The sequence below is a fragment of the Cenococcum geophilum genome, assembly GCF_001692895.1.
Source record: "Cenococcum geophilum 1.58 unplaced genomic scaffold K441scaffold_73, whole genome shotgun sequence".
NCBI classification, from domain to species: domain Eukaryota; kingdom Fungi; phylum Ascomycota; class Dothideomycetes; order Gloniales; family Gloniaceae; genus Cenococcum; species Cenococcum geophilum.
In genome coordinates, this window is record NW_027137631.1 from 319,398 (window position 1) to 341,673 (window position 22,276).

Sequence of the window (22,276 nt, forward strand, 5' to 3'; positions counted from 1 at the left end):
ACTTCATGGACATTTCCGTGGTGTTTGCTCAATGATTTGAGACTTCTGTCATTGTTTCTTAGCACAAGGTAAATTTAACGACTGTGCCAGGAACGCCGTTGTGGGCATAAGCATTAAGTTTCCCATCACTGACTTTGAGTATAGCTATGTATTAAAACCTACTTTGTAATACTTCCTCTTCGCCGCGGTTCCGAAAGGATCAGCTATCACATGCTTTTGTCCGCGAGCTATCAACGTCGGTCGTAGTCGCTCTGTCTCAAAAATGGCGGTGGATTACTTTCAAGAGCACGAGGCTTTCATAGTCGCTCAGCCACTTCCTTCGCCGTCCGACACGCCTTATCATACTCCTATGCCATCGTTGTCTCGACGTTCGTCACGGTATGGAACACCCTCGAGTGGACCGCCTTCCTCGCCACCCCCGCTACCTCCGGATGGTAGAGATTCTGAGGATACTGCCAACGATGAGAACATTTCGATCCTTGATCCTCGGCGATTCACCCCGACTCTCCATGCATCTTTAGTTTCCGAAATCCTATCTTTGCGCCGAGAGTTAGATTCTAAGCACAAATTTATTGAAGACTTGGAAACTAATCTCCAGACTGCGCGAAATGAGAGTGACTCCCTGACCGATAAACTGGCTCGGAGTACAAAAGAGAGCCGCGCGGCCGAATGCCAGCTTCAGCAATTAGAAAAAGAAACCATGTCAGCCTTGGATGAACTAGCGAGAGAAAGAGATGAAGTTCGGGAGGTCAATGTCGATTTGCGAAATAAGCTAGAATCGTCGCAAAAGAAGATCCGGAGCCAGGATGATGACTCAAACCGCGTTCACAACATGTGGGAGCGAGATAAAGAGACTTGGGATGGCGAGAAACGGATGCTGGAGCGGCGGGTTCACATTTCTGAAAGCCGGTTGAAAATGATCCTCGATGAACTTGCGGCACAAGATGCTGCGCAGGATGAGCAGGGCATGGACAGCGAAGGCGACGATAACACAAGGGATAGCGGCGTTGGACATGAGAGCGATACAGCAAGCATTCGTTCATCTCCACGACGAAGATCTACTAGCCGTACTGGTATGCATTCAAGAAATTTGAGCAGCAGTAGTCACCGGAGCCTTGGACGAAATTACAGATTCTCTGTGATGAGCGGAGCGGGCTCTGATGGGCATGGACGACTAAACGGACCTAGCCTGGCAGATGAATTGATCTTCGATGAGGAGGAAGAAGACCTGGGTGAACTTGAACTTGACTCAGACGATTTCCCGGAGAATGAAATGCGTGCAAGACGAGCATTGGAATCGCGACAATCCATGTATCAAGATGAAAAGGCGAAACGCATACTTGGACTGACGATAGAAAGCAAGGGTCCGTTGGCAGAGGTGACAGAAGGGGAACCTTCCAAACCTGTTGAGACTTCGAAATCATGCGAGGTTGCAACCGTGCGGGAACTCACTCTGATCAACATACCCCCAAAGCGTCAATACGTCGATACTGGAGTGCAGTTTTCTCCGCCACCGTCTCCATTCTTGCCCCAGGATCCCGTTTCAGTCAGGTATAATGACCACGCGCAATCACTTACCGACATCGAGGCGAACCAACGACGGAAACGTGTTTCTGTCATTCCACCTAGCCAAAATGTTCAGCAAACTCCGAATGGTGTTAAGTCACCCGCCGCTATGATCTCTGCTTCATCGCAGACTTTGGAACAACCTCCCAGCCCACCAGCAACACCCAAGATCATTATTCCGCCTTCTCCTCAAACACCAATAACGCCTCTATTTAAGATAGAAACCGCCTCAATCTCCACGCAAACGGATCCTTTGGAAGAACCACGACCGATAGCCCCACCTCCTCCTCCTCGCTCACCTAACCGGGCTCCTCCTCCAGTGCCTATTCCTATTCCATCAATTGCCATTCACCCACCGCGATCCGCTCCTGCATCTCCAAAGGAGCCTATACTGCCGCCTGGAACGAAGAATGCCTGGTCTCAAACCACTGTTGACTTGAGAATCCCGACACGCTCAATTTCCATCCAAACCGAAGAGATTAGGATAGACAGAAGGCCTATCAAACTACCTCCGCATCTTTTACCATCTGCCATATCATCCAAACCGGGAACCCCTGAGCCCAGACAAGGACGGCCAGAGCCCGGAAAACGACGGATGGAGATTGACACACCAGCCACATCTGTATCATCTGGTGGCGGTAATCGTCAGGGAAAAGCGCCCACTCTGCGGCACACGCAAGGCCTGACGACTCTGCTCGGCGGGGCCTCGGACTCTAAGACCGAGGACCGTTATCCAGGTAACAACGATAACGGCCCTCTCGTACGTAGCAAGGATGACGGAATTAGGCGGCCTTTTAGATCGAGCAGTCTCTTTGCTGGCTTTGATGGGGCAAGCTCTGACGAAGACGATGACATTGAAGCAGACCTCAGTGATGATGACTATAGAGCACCACAATACTCAACCCCGATGATGTCTAGCCGTAATCTGAAACGGCCATTTAATAACCCGCCAACACCTGTCCCAGAGGACAAGGAAGTTGTGTCGACATCACGAACTTCGGAGGATTCAGCGGGTCCTGGGAAGATGTATTCCTCAGGTCGGAACTCGTTCGAGAAGGCTTCAAAAGTTGCTAAGCCTCTCCGATCGGCGGGCCTGACACGACAGCCAAGTATTCGTCGTTCCGCTATGATTCAGAATGGCACTGTTGCTCATTTCCAGCGGTCGCGTAGCCCAAGCATTGGTAGCGTTGGATCAAGCAATAATTATGTGCCGAAACCACCCTTCCCAGTTCCAACAAGATCAAGCTCTCGACGCATACCGCTTAGCAAGAGTGAAGGATCTCAGAGCCCAACTCCCCGAGGCGGTGGCACCTTTTCTGGGCGCCGACTTCAAGGCGGAAGGCAACACCAGCGTAAGGACAGCTTACGAAAGGTACGGTCTGCAGCCGTGATGCCAAGGAGTGGACGCCAAAGAAGCAGATCACCTCCATTACCTGCCACTCCTGTATTGCCACAGAGCCCACAGGTTCCGCCGTTGCCCAATGATATGATCACCGGTGCTCAGTACGGGTACATGAATAGTCACAGATCTCAACTTTCCACGAATACGTCAAACACAGGTAACGGCTCTGTTGGTAGCTCTGTTCAGTCAACCAGCGTGGTCGACGCAATTGCTGCAACCATGGTTGGTGAATGGATGTGGAAGTATGTTAGGAAGCGAAAGACCTTTGGTGGTCCAGAGTCTCCTCAAGATCTTGGCCGGGCAGGCGATGATGGCTCTGTAATGCCTGGAAATGGAATTCGGCACAAACGCTGGGTCTGGCTTTCACCCTATGAGCGTGCTGTCATGTGGAGTAGTAAGCAGCCGACTTCAGGGTCTGCCTTAATGGGCAAGAGTGGACGTAAATGTGAGTATTATCAGAAAGAGGGATTATCAATATCAGATGCTAACGTCTTTGCAGTGGTCATCAAATCTGTTCTTGATGTTCCAGATAATACCCCCTTGCCCAAAAGCGTTGGCATCCAGACCATATTCAACCGGTCTATCTTAATTCTCACACCTGCTCGAGCTTTGAAGTTCACTGCCATATCCAGAGAACGCCATTATCTTTGGCTGACAGCTCTTTCATTCCTGGCTCACTCTACTCATGGAATTCCCGAACTTGGTGCCTTACCACCCGTCCCTCCCCAGGAGGAGTTACCACCTCGCCACCCCGGAGCGACACTCCGTCGTGCCCAGATCCGGGACTCAGTCCGCTTGGCTAAAGACAAGGCACTCCCTGTGAATCAGCGACAAAATGCTCCTCGAGCAGATCCGATCCATGAATGGTATGGGGAATCACAGTTTGATAGGCCCATTGCTGACGCTGCGGATGCCCCGAGTATCCCTCGCATTGGCCACGGCCGTAAAAGGAGCTCGACTGGACCTCGTGTTCCCCCACCTAGTGCGGCTTTCCGTAGCTTTTCTCATAATCAGGTCCCATCAATGTACTCTACTGGATCTTCTGACCTCTATGGACAGCCACCTTCAGTTCCATCATCTGTGTACAACCCGGCTAGTGTTATCACAAGCGCTCGTACATCTGAGGCTAGCAGCCCCGCACGCTACAACTTCTTCGATGCTGTTGGAACAGTCCGCATGGAGGCCTTTGTCGAACCGACCCTTTCTGAGGATGCTGCTTACGGATCTATGCTATTAGGAGCTAAACCTCGGCCCGGCAGGAGGCGAGGTAATAGCCAATGGAGCGGCAGCACCAACGATCCACACCGCGGTGGAGGTGTCTACGAAGACTTTGTCCACGACAACTTCGATCCTTTCCGTGGTTTCTGAGCGTCTTCGATTCGCAACCAAAAGTCTAATTAAAAGTCAAAATTCGTTGCATTCCAAAAAGCATCTGTAGCAACAGCGTCTCCGCAAATATATTTACTATCATTCACTTTGCTTATTGGAGCTCTGGATATTGGCGTTTGTACCATCTCAGGGGGGCTTCCCGGGTGGACTTCTGGAATTTGTTTGATTACCCACATCTGTTATACTTGGTTTGTGTTATACTACTACGCTAGAACTGGCCGCCCAGGCACCACGGAATTTTCTTTTGTTACACTGCCTATCTTTTTGGCTGCTGCTAACTATATACCCTTCTTGTCGATCGCTGGCAATTGTTGCTATGCTTGATACCCCATTTAGGCTAATCGTTTGGTGAGAAGGTTTCGATTGGCTATGTGTTGTATATATAATTATGCTTCTCGATAGGGTGAATGTATTCATAAGTTTAACAAATTCATTGGGAATAACGCGATGATATTTTCTTGAGAAACTTTCCTGCATATTGAATGATTGATTGCGGGACTCTTTTAACATAAATCTTCGAACTAGTTTGGTGTCGCTGCTACAAACCTACACTAACGAGTTACTATCCAAGCGCCTTACTTCGTATAGCACTAGGATCAATTATCAGCTCTTGAGCTAGGATTTAGGCCTCGGCCATTGGGCGTCTTGACTGACCTTGGATTTCGGGATGAAGTGGCCAACCGGCAATACCTTAGATCTTGCTTTGAGCAGGCGGAATGGAAACAATCCAGCACTATTCAACTTTCCATTCTAAGCCATGTCCCTCAGATATAGCCCCTAGTCTTTGCGATTCCGGGTGTGCTATCAGAGCGAGGGTCGCGACCCGGAACCAGTGATTGGGGCCCGCATCCATGAGTCGCAAACATTAGTTATGCGAGCTGTGTTATTTTCAGCGATGGCCCTTGAAATGCGGCCAGACGCTGGGGAAAGCATATTATCGCCTTGCATGTAATGCTCCATGGTTCATGGCCTGTTTGCGCGGTTTTGTGCACGTGGTATTTCCATGATCTTATTGGATCCGATTTCACTAGCCCAGTGGGCATATAAACGGGAATACCCGCTCATGGCGGCGATAACTATGCATTTAGACTATCATTGTCTCTCTTCAAGATACGGGTAGGATTGCTGCTTTTGGGAGCATACTCATAACATGCACCTCTCACCTCTCGCCATGCAAGGACATAAGCTATTTAAAATCCATTCTTTTCTCTGCAATTCATTAACCACGCCATTCCCTCCTTCAAATTGCGTGTTGTATTCTCTCACATAATTTTCTCCCTTTCCAAATCTATTTCGTTTTTCCGGAGTTTGAGAACTAGTCCGAAACCCCACAGTGAGATAGCGCTGCCAATCATACGTCGACCTAGCCATGGACGCCACACATATCACAACAGCTGCGTCAACCATGGGCCAACCTTAGAGACAAACACCAACCACTGACACCGGCTATTTTACAGTAGTTCACAATCTGACCTTCCGCATACATTTATCATGCACCGCTCGTCGGCCCCAAGCACTCCGTGCAACACACCGTACGGCGAAGGCCCTACGGGAGAGCCTCACCGGAGCCCAAATTCAGATTTCTGCCTTTGAATGACTGTTGACCAACCATGGACGACGGATACGCTGATACACACCAATTAATCACTCCATATTAAGCCTAACAGATCTCAGCCGCAGGCGTCTGTGGTTTTAGAGACTCCTTGCTGAGTGGAGGGCTTGTAGGTCTTGCTCCACCTTGGAGCGTGACGCGTTGTTATCGCGCAGCATGCGTGGTCTTGGATACCTAGTTAGTCTTGGAGTAGACTGGCATGCGTAATGTATCATCGGGGAATGCACCATATGATAGAGATAAGAAGTATATATATCTAGTAGGGTACGTAAAGTCTCGTTCTCTCCCAGGCCAATTCAGAGGAACCATCCACCAGCTACCTTCGTTTTCTCTCACGTTCGTTTGGGCAATATCAATCTATCGGAGTTATCTTCATCAGTCCACCAAGCCTCTGTTTACCGATCAAAAACCCCATCTTCAGCTCAGGCCGACTCTTTATCCAACGGACCCAGCGTGACAACCATGCTCGTCCCAGCTCGCATCCTCTCCCTGGCTGTCCTCCTCACTGTCGCCAATGCACTCCCCTTTCTCGATTTCTTCACACATATGACGACACAGACGACAACTACCGCTTTCCCAACTCTGTCTGTGACGACCACCAACCCTACGGCCACCACCAGCGTCGTCCCAGTCGGCACTGGTACTGGCACGACGGCACCCGCACCAACTGGAACGGGAGCCGGCAAGCGTCGTGTGAAGAAGAGTGAGGCTCAATTGGGTGGATACCTTCCATGAGCGTATCTTGCTTGAACGGGTAGGTGCAGCATTGGAAGAGCCAGCTGCTCAAGTCCTTGTGGACTATCTGCTTGGACACTTCGCACATGAAGGGACGGGAAGTAGTGCACGAGGAATGATGGATATGATGTAAATAGAAAAGGGGTTTTCATTGACGATAATCACGGTCAGAATTTTGGTCTGGGTCACGTTTCCACGAGCACGCAGGATATGATGAATGATAGGGAATCACGAATAGAATGTTATTTTTTGGTCAATTGAGCAGCTTCTGGCGCTCTAGCTTGGCTCGTCCATAATCGTGTCACTGCCGCGGCCACAATACAGTCCAGTCAGTCTGTAACAGTCCCGCAAAACTTGGTGGTAGAGCAAATCTGGCTCGGTACCACCACAAAAAAGCAAGCCCTGCCGTAATTTATATCCATTCCACGTTAGACTGATGATGACCCTTTCAACGCCAAGCCAGTAATTCGAGTCCAAATCCTATTTGCAGAAGTTTTAATGTTGTGTCCTTTTTGAGGTTGATAGTTCTTCGACAATTTTGACCTCATTGCTGTTGGTAACGATGTCTTGCGGAGGCCCACGGGAGGCCCACTCCTGCCACGCTTCTCTTCTTCCTCCGTGGGCCTCGCCTGACGTTATTCGATACCGTGCTGCCGTTTGAGATTTTCTAAATTCTGCTGGCGTTCGGCGAGATCCTCTTTCGATTTTGCCATCTTCTCTGGCTGGTGATATAATACTGTGATGTTTCGTTAGCACTTTCGTATCCGATATCGGCCAGGTTGTTATGACTCGGGGTTAAGGCGGATGGGGTGGCCATACCAACAAGATATCGGTTCTGGAAGTTGAAGCCGTTGAGCTTGTCGCAGGCTTGTTTCGCGTCCATGACGTCCTCGTAGACTACGAATGCAGTGCCTTTTGTGTTGTTGGCGATGCCTTGGCGGATTTGACTGGACTCATCATCAGTTCCGTAAGGTCAAAAAAAGAGTATCAAATTATCTTTCGAGTGTAACAGGGGCAGGTTTCTAAAAAGCGCAGCATACCGCACAGGGCCGAATTTGCCGAAGAGGTCGAAGAGTTCCTCAGGTGAAACGTTGTAGCTAGAGTGCTGTTAGAAGAGTCGCATTCGCGCGCCGTACAGCACCCGGGTGTTCTCCAAACCATACCTCAGGTTCTTTACGAATAGAGCTCTACGAATCAGACGCGTTAGCAGGTGTCGTGTGCACTCATGGCGGTGATGTCTGGGGTGTCCCAGCAAATATGCAAGAAGCGACCAACAAATCAAAGACTGGGCTTTCTCACCGATTAACTTCTGGAGCAAGCTTTCCGCCTCGGCTCATTTTACTGGAGTGGGTTATTGGAAGGATAGATGAGTTGGACTTTGTAGTGTCGTGAGACCGGATCTGGCAGGGCGGAGAAGATCGATGTGGAGGCGAATGGTTTGTTCAGCGCCGCTGAGCCTCCAGGCTTGGCACCGCTTGATTCGAGAAGCACCCTTTCATTCCATCACCGCCTATCCCACCAACTAGAGATGGTGAAATATCCCAAATACATATGGAGCGCTGTTTCCACACAGAGAGTTTTGTAGATATACCGGATTTGGCTTTTCGGTGAAAATGAAGAGAGCGCTGGTGACTTGCCTCGAACGGCATCATGTATGTACATATATAGAGCGCTCGCTGAGACACGGGAAATTGAAACCACTTCTAAATAATCCCTGACTGTGAACACATGCTGCATATTCATCATTGCCCCGTTTCCGCATGTTGCTGCTTTGAAAAGTCGTTGTGGCTGTTGCGTTCTGCCTCGCCCTGCTCTGGCAAAGCAGTGGCTCGATTATACGGAGGACTTCCACTGCCCGCTCTCATCCCCACCACAACTCAACTGCCAGTGACACCGCAAAGTTCTACTCCCCACGATCAATCGACCTTATCATAGCTCTGTGCCTGTATCCCTTCTCAGGACATGCTATTTCTCACTCACCATCCATTTCGATACCCGCTACAGCAGGTGCCGTAGCTGCGCCTTCGCGCACTTCGTGCGGACTCCCGAAGTCCCTTCCACCCACCCCATTTACAACCCAAGTATCACCTGGGCATCACTATGAGTTGTCATTCATTTAAAGCGCAGTATAGGCTACCCCCGCTGCGCTTCGGCACGCCTCCGCCACCGCACGAGTTCATTGAGCCGCTCACTCCAGTCGAAGGCCGCGATGGAGAGGGCCATACATTCTTTCAGAACTACAATGGAACGAATGATATCCAGCGCGCTAGCAGTGGGCAGACGGAAGAACTTAAGAGTGGAGGAGGACATGGCGAACTTGATCACGATCATCCAGGCGCGCCCGCTATTTCCCCCAAGCGCGCTCAGCACCCGCGCCCAACTACATCACACACTGAAGTCCAAGGATCTCCAATAGATACTCTCGCAAACGCCGCTTCATCCCTAGCTGCAAGTCCTGTCTTCGCACAACCTTCCCGTCGGTCCTCTCAAGCTCCTATATCTCCGACAACCATACCACGCTTTCCTTCGAACGGGTATGGTGCTAAGCATATATTCTCTGAGGATTTCAATCATGCCTACGATGAAAGACCGTCGAAGCGGGCACGGTCGGAGGTCTTCCCTTCACCGCAATACCCTCCCCAGTCGGTTTCAAGACCAGCAACGAGCCATAATCCGTCCTATGGATGGTCTTACAACGTGGAGCAGATGGTTGATAATGGGACGAGGATGTATCAAGACAATCCAATGTCTCGGCCCTACCAGGAGGATAACAACGCTTTGGGCAAGAGATTATCTGATGCTCAGCTGTTGCTGGATTTCCATCAGATTGGAAGCGCTAGTTCATTCTCAAGGCAGTCTAGGATACAATTAGCGAATGGTTGGAGTCCTGTAGAGCCAAGCCACCAGGACTTCTCAGCTCCACATGAGCGAGCAGTTGTACGAGACAAAGCATCCCATTGGGCCCCTCAATATCGAGATGAAGAGACGCAGGGAATTGAACAACGGCATGGGGAACTGTCATCCACTACGATACTGGAGCAGATACCTAACGGTACTTATGAGGAAAATCTTGATAGATCTGCTTTACAAACACATACACCGCCCGAGGATACATTCAGTTCGACCGCCCCTTTGGCAACACCTGATACCAATGGTCGCGCAGAGCCGAAGAAACAGAAATCGCATCAGGGATGGCCGAAAGGAAAGCCAAGGGGCCCGCGAGCTCGGAGTGCAAGTAGCAAAAAGAAGAAGACCGCTGCTAAAGCCAAGACCGCTGCTTCTACTGGCACAGCGGGGGTTCCAGATCAGCTACATTCACCACAAAGTCTACCCGCAGATTCGTTAGATAGGGTATCACCAGATGATATGAGAATGAATTTAGTGCCTAGTGGTCATCCAGGTCCTCCAGATATGAGGCACGAGATTGCATCACAAAACCGACGGCATTCTCTCTCGGATATAAGAACACCACGCAACACCGGAGATTCCCCTGCGGCCGAAGTCCTATCTGGTATAACCCAAGACACTGGATACCGGGTCGATAAAGGAACTGAGGGGCTCCTAGAACCTCCGCCACTTAAACCCGCCCTTCGCGCTCTTTCTGTGCCTCCTAATAACAACATGATTATCAATGTACCTGCGCAAGCGAATCCTGTTCCTGGAGAACAGGTGGATGCTACCACTCAAGTCACCGTCTGCGCTGGATGCAATTTTACCTCAAACGTCCTGACTGGAGAAAGCCAAAAGTGGATTAGCTGTGATGGTTGCAAGGGTTGGTTCCATTTTGCTTGTGCCGGTTTCCAGAATGAAAGAGACGTTCGGAGCGTCGATAAGTTCTTCTGTCGACAATGTAGACCGAAACACGGTCCCACCACCTGTAAGTATTCTACTATTCGTAGAATATGTCTGGCACTAACAAAAAGCAGTTGTTCGAAAGTCCACCCGAGCCCACACTGCCGTGGATTATGCAGGCCTCAATGAGGGCGTCTTGCGTACCTCCGATGAGAACCCCGAGCACCACTACATTAAGCCTATTAAAGACGGTACTCTCCAATTCGACGAAGAGACGTTTGCTCGTCTGCCTCCTGAGCTCGTCACAGCAGAATATTTTGAGAAAATGAATGGGTTCCGCGAGCCAGTTGTTATTCCAGCAGCGCTAAATCCCCGCCCTATACTCCCCGGCCCGGATGCAGATATTCCTCGAGTTGCCCTACCTCGCGAAGGCCAAGACCTAGACGTTGATGCTGACGACTACGACTACGAATATGTCCCTGACGATGGCCAAGATAAGCTTGACATGGTCATTCCACAAGGATTGACTGTACGTCGAGTAGCTGAGATGTACGGGCCAGAAGAAAGAGTCGAGGTCATCGACGTGAAGTCCCAAGAAGGCGAAGACAAGAGGTGGAATATGAGGAGGTGGGCGGACTATTACGAGGAAGAAGGCGAGAAGGTTGTCAGAAACGTGATTAGTCTCGAAGTGTCTCAAAGCAAGCTTGGAAGGCTGATCCGAAGGCCGAAAGTAGTTCGCGATATGGATCTACAAGATGCTGTCTGGCCTGACGAAGACAAAGCCAATGCCCCGAAGGTCCAGTTCTACTGTCTTATGTCTGTGGCGGACTGCTACACAGATTTTCACATCGATTTCGGAGGCTCGTCCGTCTACTACCACATCGTCAAAGGAAAGAAGACATTTTTCTTTATACCGCCAACGAAACAGAACCTAAAGAAGTACGAGGAGTGGTGTTTATCGCCTGCTCAGAATTGGACATTCCTTCCTCATCAGGTCAAAGAATGCTATCGCATAGATCTTTCCCAAGGAGATACCATGCTCATTCCGTCCGGCTGGATACATGCAGTTTGGACACCCGAAAATAGTCTGGTTATCGGTGGCAACTTTCTCACGCGGCTGAATTACGGCATGCAGATTCGGGTCGCAGAGGTAGAAAAGGCTACGAAAGTGGCGAGGAAATTCCGATACCCTCACTTTCAGAAAGTGCTATGGTTTACCGTTTTGAAATATCTCGAAACAGATCCTCTCCCACCGTCCGTTGCGCAGCTTTTCCACGACGGAAACCAATTTCCCCGGCCGACTCCTATTTACTGTGAGCCTAATAAGTTTGGACACAACTCTGATCTTGGATTGGAAAACTATAACGCGCGATATTACTCCAAGGCTGAGCTTGATGGTCTTCCAGACCTTGCGAACTACATCTGGAGGACCGTAATGATATCCCTTGGCCGAATAGAGGGCATAACAGCTGAGACTCGTAATGCAGTAACACGTTCTATACCCAAAGGACGAGGAGATCCGCTTACCCTCATCAAAACTTTTGCTATGTGGATAGCATGGAAGCGAGGCAATGAGGATATTCCTCAGTGGGCGCACCCTGAAGCTCTTCTGCCGGAAACTGGAGAATCTAAGGGAGAAAAGAAGCTCAGCGCCGCTGCACTTAAGAAACTGGAGCGGAAATCGTGGAGTGAAGCAATCCGTGCATCTAGAGATCGACAGTCTTCGCGACAGAAAGCGATGGTATCAGAGACGCCTGTCGCCACTGGATCTATACGTGGTGACTCTCCGGCTCCTTCCCCTCAGCGTCCCGTTTTGGACCAGAACGGGAAGCATCTGAGCACTCCGAAGACATCCCAGCTCGGACCAAAACGAATCGCTTGTGACGCGTGCAGGAAACGGAGAATCCGATGCAAACACAAAGATGAGCTCGTGGCATCGCTCGGGAGTGGTGGATCTTCCGATTCGCGTGCAGAAGCTTCCAGTTCCTCCCAAAGCAGCTCGGTTCATGCCGGAAATTCGAAATTCGTGGGAGTGGTCATCCCGCTTGCACGGGATTTCAAGCGGCGGGAAAGCGATGCTGGTGCTGTGATAGCTATACCACAGAGGTTGGCTAAGGTCGACGGACATGTCATCGTTGACGATAGGATGTCTGCCTCCGAATTTACGATGGAGACGCCCAACAATAAGCCCGGAAGGACTAAAGCATGTCTTGATTGCCGTAAAAGCAAGGTGAGTTTCAATCACATCCATTTGTATGTTTGCGCCTAACAGTAGCAATAGCGCCGGTGCGTTCACGATGAGTACGGGAATATCGATCCTGTCAAAGCGTCAGAAGTACCAGTGCCCCGGGGTTCGGCTTCCAAAAAGAGACGAGTTAGCGATGAAGGTGCCAGTCCAGCAAAAAAGAAGCCAAAAAAGGAACCAATACCTACTAGCGATACAATTAGAGGTGTTGGAACGACCTCCAGACCCAGGGATAATATCCATATGGAAGGGGCTTTACATCGACCAAATACAGCTCTGTCGATAGAGATTCATGATTCCATCGTTGTTTCTTCGCCTGCCAAAGTCCCGCAGATGACGCCTCCGCTACCCAAGAGCACATACGACCTGAATAGCCGGAACACTACCTTTTCTCCAGAGCCAATGCCAGACGCTGTACCTCACGCAGACGCTATCGTCTCGTCAATCGAGAATCCCATTGATGAGCATTTCGTGGAAACACAGGATCGTCAAAGCTTGCAGAGTATCTCTAAGCGGCGAAATCCCGTCACATCGGCGCCGAAACCTTGTGATAACATAGACGCGGAACCATCGTCGCCACTAACAGATCTGGCCCAGAGCACTTCGCCTAAACACCAACGAAATGGCATTGTCTCTACGCTAGAATCTGTTCAACCTATCCCGCAGATCCGGCGCCGAAGCACCAGTGGTCGCAAGACAAGCCATACCCCCGGCACTGTCGCCAGCGGGAAAGACGTGACCCCGAGGTCAGCACACGTCAACAGGGCGCGGCTGGAGAGCAAAGGCTCCCTGAAACTAGAAACGGGTTCGCGCGCCCTTTCACAAACGGAAACCGAGGAGGAAGCGAGTCTGCGACTTGCCCGAGAGTTGCAGGAAAAGGAGTTTGGATTGAGGAGAAGAAGCAAGTGACCTATCTCTAAAGCAGAGCTTGTCATTTCACACCCATGATGATGAAAAATGCGGAACGCCTACTAATGCGAGTTTTCACACATAGGAATAGTGCACTAAAAACCATCTGGATGGTTGGTTGATGAATGATATTTTTCATGCTCGGACTTTACAGCGGTTGGACGAATGGATGGTGTGGGTGGAGCCTCTTTTTTACTTCATTTACTTTGCAAAGAACAGGACTTGGGCTGGAGGGGGGCATTTTCAGAGAGACACGGAGAACGGCGTTTATTCAATCCCTTTATATTGCGAAAGGCGGACTAGGCGTAAAAGTACCATGGATAGTCCAATACCCGTGTAATACCTCTTCGGTAGGTTTTTTTCGTTCTTTGATTTCTGAGACGCGGCGTGTACACTTCAGCTTTTTTTATTATTTTCTGGGCAGCAGACCGTGCCGTAGGGTGGCTGGATTGGGGATTGTCTTGCTTGATTGCGCCCATTGTGTTCGACTTATTTATCTACACACGGAGCCACCTGGGGTAGCTTCAGACTACTAAATTCCATAGTTTCTAGCAGTTGGCATGCTACCAAGAGGGTATCTGGCTCTTGTAGCTGCGAGTGTCTTGTCAAGCCGTGGTGCTCTGACGCCACTCAGCCGTTATGGAAATAACTGCATAAATGAAGAAACGTTTTATTCCTTAAAATAAATATAATCCTTCTGTTTATAAGCAAAGTAGAGCAAAGCAGAAATGTCGACATAGCAAAGTCATCCAGCAACCCCCAAGAACTTGATGTCTCACAAGCCACGGTACCTGGCACCCAACACGCCCCGCCCCAAGCTCCCTATTCGCCGAACGCCACCCCGGCGCGGCATGCAAGACACCAACCACGCACGCGTACCTTACAGAGTCACCCGGCCCTCACCAATGACATAACCTCCAGATCCTTCCGCTGATGTTTCTGCCCTCCGCTGATGTTTTCTGCCCACCACAGAGGACTGAGAATCAGGCATGTTTCAAGTTTCAAGCGTGCGCTCCTCTTCACCCTCGCGCTGTGCGCGATGGTGGAAGGGGTCCCGTGGGATGTTGCGGACGACAGGTCCAGCATGACCTGCGCTGCTGGGCGTGCGAGATGGGGGGTCTTGCGGCTGCGCGTGGAGGGGGGTGGTGGTATATACAGTGATGGGTGCCGGGGAGGGTGCCTGGGGAGGTTCGTTCGTTAGATTGCGTTGCTGCTTCTATCTTTCGTCTGATTTTGGGGAGACTGCTATATACGCCTACTATACACTCCTCCTATTGAGTTTCCGCTCTTCAGAAAACGTCTGTCTATCGTTTCCACTACTCGCTATACCTATCCCTCCAAATCCGCAAACTCACCAAACCAAATCCACCAAACCCAACCCACTTCAACCATCTCCACCGCAACCCAATCCTCCATCGTCTCTAGCACCGTCTCCAGCACCGTCTCCAACACCGTCTCCAGCACCATCCCCAGCACCACCTCAAGCACCACTCCAAATGTGCTGGATCCACTTCTCCGCCCTCTCCCGCCGACCGCGCCGCACCTCCCTCACCGAATTCTCCCTCTCCCCCTCGCGCACCGAGTTCGCACACACGCATACCCACACCCACGACGCCCGCCAAACCCGCAAACACGTCCGCTTCGCCCTGCCCCCGGAACCGCGCTACGCACCGCTGCACGGCCACGGCGTCAAGCGCGCCGCCGCTCCCCCGCCGCCTCCTCCTCCGCCCTCCCCCCGCTCGCCGCGGAACCGGGGCGCGGAGTGGGCGCCGCGGGAGGAGGGGAGGTACAGGACTGTGGTTGCGGTGCCGGGGTGTGGGCGGGAGCGGGAGCGGGAGCGGGAGAGGTTTGCGGTGCGGGCGGCGACGAGTCGGCGGTTGGAGGAGGTGAGGGTGGAGGCGTTTCGGCCGAGCGAGGCGGGGAGGAGGCTGAGGAGGGTGGCGGGGTATGAGGTTTTGAGTCGGAGGGTGCCGTGGGGGTGGGATTGCGTGGAGAGGGGGAGGGAGGGGAGGTATCCGCCGTTTGGGGGGCCGGAGACGTGGATGTAGTGGGGGTGGTCGGAGGGATGGCTTGGGATGGGGAGGCAAGGCTTGAGGAGGGTTGGGGTTTCTGGTTGGATTCCCTGGTTGGAGATGGGGAAGGGGGGAGCGGCTTTGAGGCATGCTGCGATGGGGGGAGGGAAGACCGTCCTCTGAAGCAAACCCTGACGTTCGGTCGATGGCGCCTGCGTCATGAGCATCGATTCCGCTGCGAAGTTTTAGTGTCCATTCAGGCAGCTTAGGGGTCTGAAGGATAGGCAGAGTTTTGCAGAGCGCGAAACGGGGCCCGGAGTTCCAAGATGAGACGAGGTTGAAAACTCGGGAAGATTGTGTTCTATATAGAGAACCACTGGCGTTTTGAATTTAGCGGTGTAATTGCAAGATACGTACCGTTTCAGCCTTGCTGGCAACTTCTAATGGGTATAAAATGCTTAGATCAGAATATATCCCCAGGACTTTTCCTTATATAGAAATCCACACTCTTAGGGCAGGAGTTTTATGAATTCTCAACGCCTTTCTGATGTCAAATGAATTCTTGTAGCGCCGCCAAACTCCATATAAATGCATGCACCGATTTATACATTACTCATCCATGGCGTCATATCCTATGTCTGTTTCAACTTCGTCCCTGGGCTCTCTTGGCTCCTGAGCCTCGTGGTATTGTATAGCATCATCGATGTAGCTTAGCACGGCGCCGACACTGTCTTCGTTCTGTGCGTCTAGCTGTAGGAACGATACCATGCTGAAATCATCGATGAGTTGCGCGACCGCTCTATTGAGCCGTTTGAAAGAGGAGCCACCCATGACATTTTTGGTGGACATGGGATCGCTGTCTCCCGGTGTCTGTTCGAACTCCATTGTCCGCGATGGATCGTCATCCAGCAGCCCAACATCTGGATCGATGAAGCGCTTCAGATCTTTTCGCGCCACTTGTCCCTTCACCAGATCCATCTTGCTGAGAATATTGATGTGTGGCATTTCCAGCATCAACATGGCACTCATTGCGGACAGGGTGCCGGCGAAGAACTTGGGCCGGTCAATGACGAAGGTGGATTCGAGGAGGTAGGCTGCGCACATGTTGATGTTGAGTGAGCCCCGCATGAGATGCTTCACGAGTGTAGGAAGGATAGGGACGTGTGTGTACAGCTCGATTTGGCCTGGCATGTCGAATATGATCAAGTACTCATCAGTGACAGTATCCAAAGGCTCTGTAAGGAAGTCGAGGTTCTCGAGCAGGAATTCGAAACAGTATATCAGGCCGCCGTTCGGACCTAGGCCCATCTCTTCCATGACATCCTCGAGACTGATGAGGTCTTTGATATCAATATCCGGCTCGAAAGCGAACTCTTCGGCGGCAGGATCGAGGTTTACATAGTAACATGGGCGTTTGTTGTTCCGCAGATGCTGGATAAGTGCAGTGCAGAAGGTTGATTTGCCTGCTCCAGCTGGTCCCTTGGTTGGGTATTAGCTAAGTCGAGGACATTTTAATACGGAATACGAATTCGGTACCATGACCAGCACGCCGAACTTGCTCATGGTAGGTCCAGGTTCTACGCAGTGTGCGGCGTTCGGGTTCGCGGAGGATGATGTTGGATACAGTGACTAGCGAAATTGGCTTTCGCACGCACTACCTAACATTATTCCACACCCTGGCTCACGGCTCTTGGCGTATTTAACCCTAAATTAATCCTAGCGTAATACACCCCTGCAAGCTCTACAGAAAAAGACCCCCTGTAAGAGAAGTCAGCCCTACTCTACTCTCATCCATTAGCCACACCCCTATAGACAACCCAATAGGTTTAATGTAAACTTGATAAGGAAAGGCTATTATCTAATCGCGTTCTATGAGATTTTGTGAGTTATCCCTTTGGCTGGTAGATTTAGTCCTACGGTTATCGATAAGAGCTAGCCAATAGAATCAAAAGTACGCGTACGGTTACGGAGCCTTGATCCCATTGATTCTATTGGCTAGCTCTTATCGATAACCGTAGGACTAAATCTACCAGCCAAAGGGATATATTATTTTTGATCTTTAAGTTAGTTGAAGAGTTTATTACAAATTTGGTCATGAGTCAAACTTAAGATAGATATCTTAGCTTATAAATCTCTTAGTAGTTATATTTATAATTTTGTATTTCTCAGCATTAGATATTTCTAGATTTCCTGTATATGTGTATAGATAACGCGGTATCTGCAAGGAGGTGGATTAGGAGGAGGTTTGTTTGCTATCCAGTTTTTCAAAAGGAGAACTCAAATATTGACACGCGACCAGAATGATGACCTAAACAGACGACACTCTCGCGAATGGCGCAGCACGAATACCGGTAATCAGGAGGAAGCCAAAGCATGCGGTCCGATTCGCGTGATATCCACTCATCTCGCACAAAGACCCTATACGGGGTACTAACTGGTTGTAGTGATGGAGAAGGGGAAGAAAGCACCGCACTAGGGTGAAGAGATGTTGGGCATAGTCGCCCACGGTCCGTCACTATGTATGACCCATCGCTGGAGAACGAGAGCGTTCTAATTCGAACATCTACCTTGAGGATCTGCAGCATCGCTCCTGCAGCTGCGTCCCAGACCCGCACTGTCTCGTCGAACGAACCGGACGCTAGCTGCTTGCCGTCGGGCGAGAAGGCCACGGCGTTGACATCACCCGAATGGCCCTCGAGGATCTGTAGCGCCGCTCGCAGCTGCATCCCAGACCCGCACTGTCCTATCGATCGAACCGGACGCTAGCTGCTTGCCGTCGGGCGAGAAGGCCACGGCATAGACAACATCTGAATGGCCCTCGAGGATCTGTAGCGTCGCTCCTGCAGCCGCGTCCCAGACCCGCACTGTCTCGTCGAACGAACCGGACGCTAGCTGCTTGCTGTCGGGCGAGAAGGCCACGGTGTTGACCGAACCTAAATGGCCCTTGAGGATCTGTAGCGTCGCTCCTGTAGCTGTGTCCCAGACCCGCACTGTCCCGTCGAACGAACCGGACGCTAGCTGCTTGCCGTCAGGCGAGAAGGCCACGGCGTTGACCAAACTCGCACGGCCCTTGAGGATCTGTAGCGTCGCTCCTATAACCGCGTCCCAGACCCGCACTGTAGTGTCGCTCGAACAGGACGCTAGCTGCTTGCCGTCGGGCGAGAAGGCCACGGCGTTGACAACTCTCGAATGGCCCTCGAGGATCTGTAGCGTCGCTCCTGTAGCCGCGTCCCAGACCCGCACTATAGTGTCGCTCGAACAGGACGCTAGCTGCTTGCCGTCGGGCGAGAAGGCCACGGCGTTGACAACTCTCAAATGGCCCTCGAGGATCTGTAGCGTCGTTCCTGTAGGCCGCGTCCCAGACCCGCACTGTAGTGTCGCTCGAACCGGACGCTAGCTGCTTGCCGTCGGGCGAGAGGGCCACGGCGTTGACAACTGTCGAATGGCCCTCGAGGATCTGTAGCGTCACTCCTGTAGCCGCGTCCCAGACCCGCACCTGTAGTGTCGCTCGAACCGGGACGCTAGCTGCTTGCCGTCGGGCGAGAAGGCCACGGCGTTGACATCACACCCGAAATGGCCCTCGAGGATCTGTAGCGTCGCTCCTGCAGCTGCATCCCCAGACCCGCACTGTCCTATCGATCGAACCGGACGCTAGCTGCCTTGCCGTCGGGCGAGAAGAGCCACGGCGTTGACCCAACCCGAAATGGCCGCCTCGAGGGATCTGTAGCGTCGCTCCTGTAGCCGCGTCCCAGACCCACACTGTAGTGTCGCCCGAACCGGACGCTAGCTGCTTGCTGTCGGGCGAGAAGGCCACGGCGTTGACCGAACTCAAATGGCCCTTGAGGATCTGTAGCGTCGCTCCTGTAGCTGTGTCCCAGACCCGCACTGTAGTGTCGCTCGAACCGGACGCTAGATGCTTGCCGTCGGGCGAGAAGGCCACGGCGTAGATACCACTCGAATGGCCCTCGAGGATCTGTAGTATCGCACTCCAGTTTGTTTCTACCTCTGGCCCTCTCTTAATCCATCGTGGCATCTTGTCCATAAATTCTCTCCGTACTATGCTCATCACTGGTGTAAAGAAGAGCGCACTACAATATACTTGTAATGGAGCCTGCTCTATCGCAACCCGGTTATGTAATACAAATCGGTTTGTATCATGAATGAACACATATAAACTAGGACAATTGGTCGCCTAGAGTTTTGCCGTTTAGTTAAGTTTTCTATAATTTATCGCCGGTAACTTACAGATGTAATAGACTTAAGAGAAATTATCTCAAGAATTCCTTCCGATATCTTCTGCATCCAACTAAGCGCTTCAAGCCAACAGAGAAAATGGTTCCGTAGGAATTGATCGACACGGTCGTTATCTCGCAACCGAGCACGACTTCTCTGAAGGTGTTGTACCCAGTATAAACATGCATACTGGACCTCTGGAGACAAATGTTGCTCTACTCGACTGCTTTCAACATCGGCTACAAGCGTACCCGGTACAGTAACGCCGCAGATATCTTCCTTAAGAGAAGTCGACATCAATTGAATACAGCAAGCGGCTAGTTTCTCATGTGCTTGTTTCTCGTCCACCCAGAAATTGGAATCACTACATCTATCTTTGTGAAGGAGGAAGTCGCGAAATGAGGGATGATGGAGGCGTAGTGGACGAGTTTGGTCCTTTGGAATATCCATGATTGCATGCAGATTGTCAAGATTGTCGTCAACGTCTTCTCTTTGCAAATCCAACAGCTTGCTCAAGGAGTGCACAGAAAGTGGAGAGAGCAAAATTACTATACTTCCAAGGGTATTTCTGAGGGTGTCAAGCAATTCTTTTCTTTCTCTATCAGAACATTTTACTGGAATCGAGTGCCTGAGAACCGTAGTATACATCTCATTGAGCCGCTCTTCTGGTCCGCTGGGTTCTGCAATCAAGCTGCTAGCTTCGAGAATAGTAGATAATCGATTTCTGATAACCCGTCTTTTTTCGCCATCCTGGATGAAACGGCAGGTAGTTGCGGCCCAAATGAACAGGCCACCTGCTTTCTGGACCAAGCGTTTAACAGTCTCTTCACCTGGCCAGCCAGCATCTAGGGAGCGCTTTTGCCTGATAATTCGAAGGCTATAGTCTAGGAAAAGAAAGATGTCGTCGTCTACAACCGACGGTGAAATATTGTGGAGCACAAAATCCTGATGCTCAGCCTCCGGTATTTCGTAAAACCCGTGTCGAATCGGAGTTTCACGTCGGCTCGTCAGAAATATTCGTAGCCGGACTGTCTTTAGTGATCTAACTTCGGTTAGGAGTTTCAGGATAATTTCAATTTTATTGTCGCCCTCGCATTCATCCAGCGCATCAATCACAAGAACATACGGCGAGGGATGTGAATTGACCCTGAGCTTAGAAAGCGGACGGAGGACAAGTTGGCGCCATTGATCGCTAAGAGCGTGGTTTACGATATCGCTACGCTCTCTGATTGCGTCAGATACAGCTCCTTGGAGTGATGGCACGCTGCTCGCAAGCTGCAAGGCAACAGTTGTAACGAACTTGTCAGCACGGCCAACATCTCCGCCGCCTCTTGAGAAGAAGAAGCTGGCTCCAAGCCGACCCTGATTAAAGTATTTGCGGGCGACAGTACGAGCTATTGTAGACTTTCCTGTGCCGGCTAAGCCATTCAGCCAATAGATAAAGCGTTTCTCGTCATGTCCATCTCCCCAATTATATATCTCTCGAAGTAGGTCGATGCGGGTATTAGGGAGGCAAAGAGATTCGTCTTCCCGGTTGTAGGCATTGAACGACGCATCAATAGCGTACGGCAAGCGGTTGAGCGGACTGTCTAGCCGTAAACGGTCAGTCAGCTTTCAGTAAATTCAAGAATTTAGCGCTAGCCAGCTGAAATACTCACTTTCGCTATCTCCAAAGTATACCGGTCCGTGAACTATACCAGCTACAACCTGTGCGCTGTTGGTTGCGGATACGCCGCTGATAAGTTGAGTGCTACCTGACATTGAGCCGTAGCAAGGGACGGAATTGCGCGCTCAAGCGACAACCATTACAAGGCCATTACGTGACAGATCTCACGTCAGATCTGTTTGACCATGCCGGCAATGTTATCTCATGAATCAGACGCTCCGCAGAAGATTTGTTCCGTGACATGGGATAACACATAGACCCTCTTCTGGACCAATTAGAACAGCGCACTAATATCAGCCCCCTGCGCACCCCTGTCACCTGACAAAATCCTCTGCGGAGCGTCTGAGAGCTTATGGGCGTCGCTTTGGTGAGAATTGAATATTTTAAAAATCAAATTTTGTATATTTTTATAAGCGACGTCCTAACCATAAGACTTATTATATATTTTATTGATGTAATAAATTCTTTAGGTAATTATATCTATATATTTATAAATTATAACCCCCTACTAAGAATACTAGGGGGTAAGATACATCGTCGCAGAATATAAGTTAGACTTTAAATTTAAATGTTTTGTAGATTTTAACTAAAACTAACTAACTACCTATGTCTAACTTCTTATAAAATAGAGCTACGATATTGCTATAATATAGAGACGATAGAGAAAACAAAGGGTTTTTAGCTCGTACTATTTTATAAGTAATTAGACGTAGAG

The 22,276-nt window shown here is 50.7% G+C and overlaps 7 protein-coding genes across 7 annotated transcripts; 4 read left to right on the forward strand and 3 right to left on the reverse strand.

Annotated features, from left to right (window-relative positions):
• K441DRAFT_327382 (uncharacterized protein) lies at nt 1-4,444 on the forward strand. Its single transcript, XM_067641204.1, has 3 exons — nt 1-68; nt 145-3,413; nt 3,468-4,444. The coding sequence occupies exons 2-3, from the start codon at nt 263-265 to the stop codon at nt 4,334-4,336; spliced, it is 4,020 nt and encodes a 1,339-aa protein (XP_067497651.1). The 5' UTR covers nt 1-68; nt 145-262; the 3' UTR covers nt 4,337-4,444.
• A 1,987-nt stretch (nt 4,445-6,431) lies between these two features.
• Nucleotides 6,432-6,837, forward strand: K441DRAFT_682064 (uncharacterized protein; the record flags this gene model as incomplete). The annotated part of the gene is made up of 2 exons (XM_067651534.1): nt 6,432-6,672; nt 6,728-6,837. The coding sequence occupies 2 exons, from the start codon at nt 6,432-6,434 to the stop codon at nt 6,835-6,837; spliced, it is 351 nt and encodes a 116-aa protein (XP_067497652.1).
• Nucleotides 6,838-7,104: 267 nt separating this feature from the next.
• K441DRAFT_669582 (pre-mRNA branch site protein p14) lies at nt 7,105-8,105 on the reverse strand. The gene is made up of 5 exons (XM_067650167.1): nt 8,004-8,105; nt 7,868-7,891; nt 7,745-7,801; nt 7,524-7,651; nt 7,105-7,440 (listed from the first exon to the last, which is right to left on the reverse strand). The coding sequence occupies exons 1-5, from the start codon at nt 8,039-8,041 to the stop codon at nt 7,340-7,342; spliced, it is 348 nt and encodes a 115-aa protein (XP_067497653.1). The 5' UTR covers nt 8,042-8,105; the 3' UTR covers nt 7,105-7,339.
• Nucleotides 8,106-8,804: 699 nt separating this feature from the next.
• On the forward strand, nt 8,805-13,650 carry K441DRAFT_682066 (uncharacterized protein; the record flags this gene model as incomplete). The annotated part of the gene is made up of 3 exons (XM_067651535.1): nt 8,805-10,581; nt 10,631-12,726; nt 12,778-13,650. The coding sequence occupies 3 exons, from the start codon at nt 8,805-8,807 to the stop codon at nt 13,648-13,650; spliced, it is 4,746 nt and encodes a 1,581-aa protein (XP_067497654.1).
• Nucleotides 13,651-14,810: 1,160 nt separating this feature from the next.
• K441DRAFT_682067 (uncharacterized protein) lies at nt 14,811-15,698 on the forward strand (the record flags this gene model as incomplete). Its single annotated transcript, XM_067651536.1, has 1 exon — nt 14,811-15,698. One exon carries the CDS (start codon nt 14,811-14,813, stop codon nt 15,696-15,698), a length of 888 nt encoding a protein of 295 aa, XP_067497655.1.
• A 287-nt stretch (nt 15,699-15,985) lies between these two features.
• On the reverse strand, nt 15,986-17,457 carry K441DRAFT_739620 (uncharacterized protein; the record flags this gene model as incomplete). Its single annotated transcript, XM_067654359.1, has 3 exons — nt 15,986-17,141; nt 17,199-17,291; nt 17,443-17,457. The coding sequence occupies 3 exons, from the start codon at nt 17,455-17,457 to the stop codon at nt 16,272-16,274; spliced, it is 978 nt and encodes a 325-aa protein (XP_067497656.1). The 3' UTR covers nt 15,986-16,271.
• A 337-nt stretch (nt 17,458-17,794) lies between these two features.
• Nucleotides 17,795-21,763, reverse strand: K441DRAFT_700741 (putative WD-repeat protein). Its single transcript, XM_067653275.1, has 5 exons — nt 21,554-21,763; nt 19,908-21,484; nt 19,231-19,854; nt 18,402-18,992; nt 17,795-18,364 (listed from the first exon to the last, which is right to left on the reverse strand). The coding sequence occupies exons 1-5, from the start codon at nt 21,654-21,656 to the stop codon at nt 17,927-17,929; spliced, it is 3,333 nt and encodes a 1,110-aa protein (XP_067497657.1). The 5' UTR covers nt 21,657-21,763; the 3' UTR covers nt 17,795-17,926.
• Nucleotides 21,764-22,276: the final 513 nt, after the last annotated feature.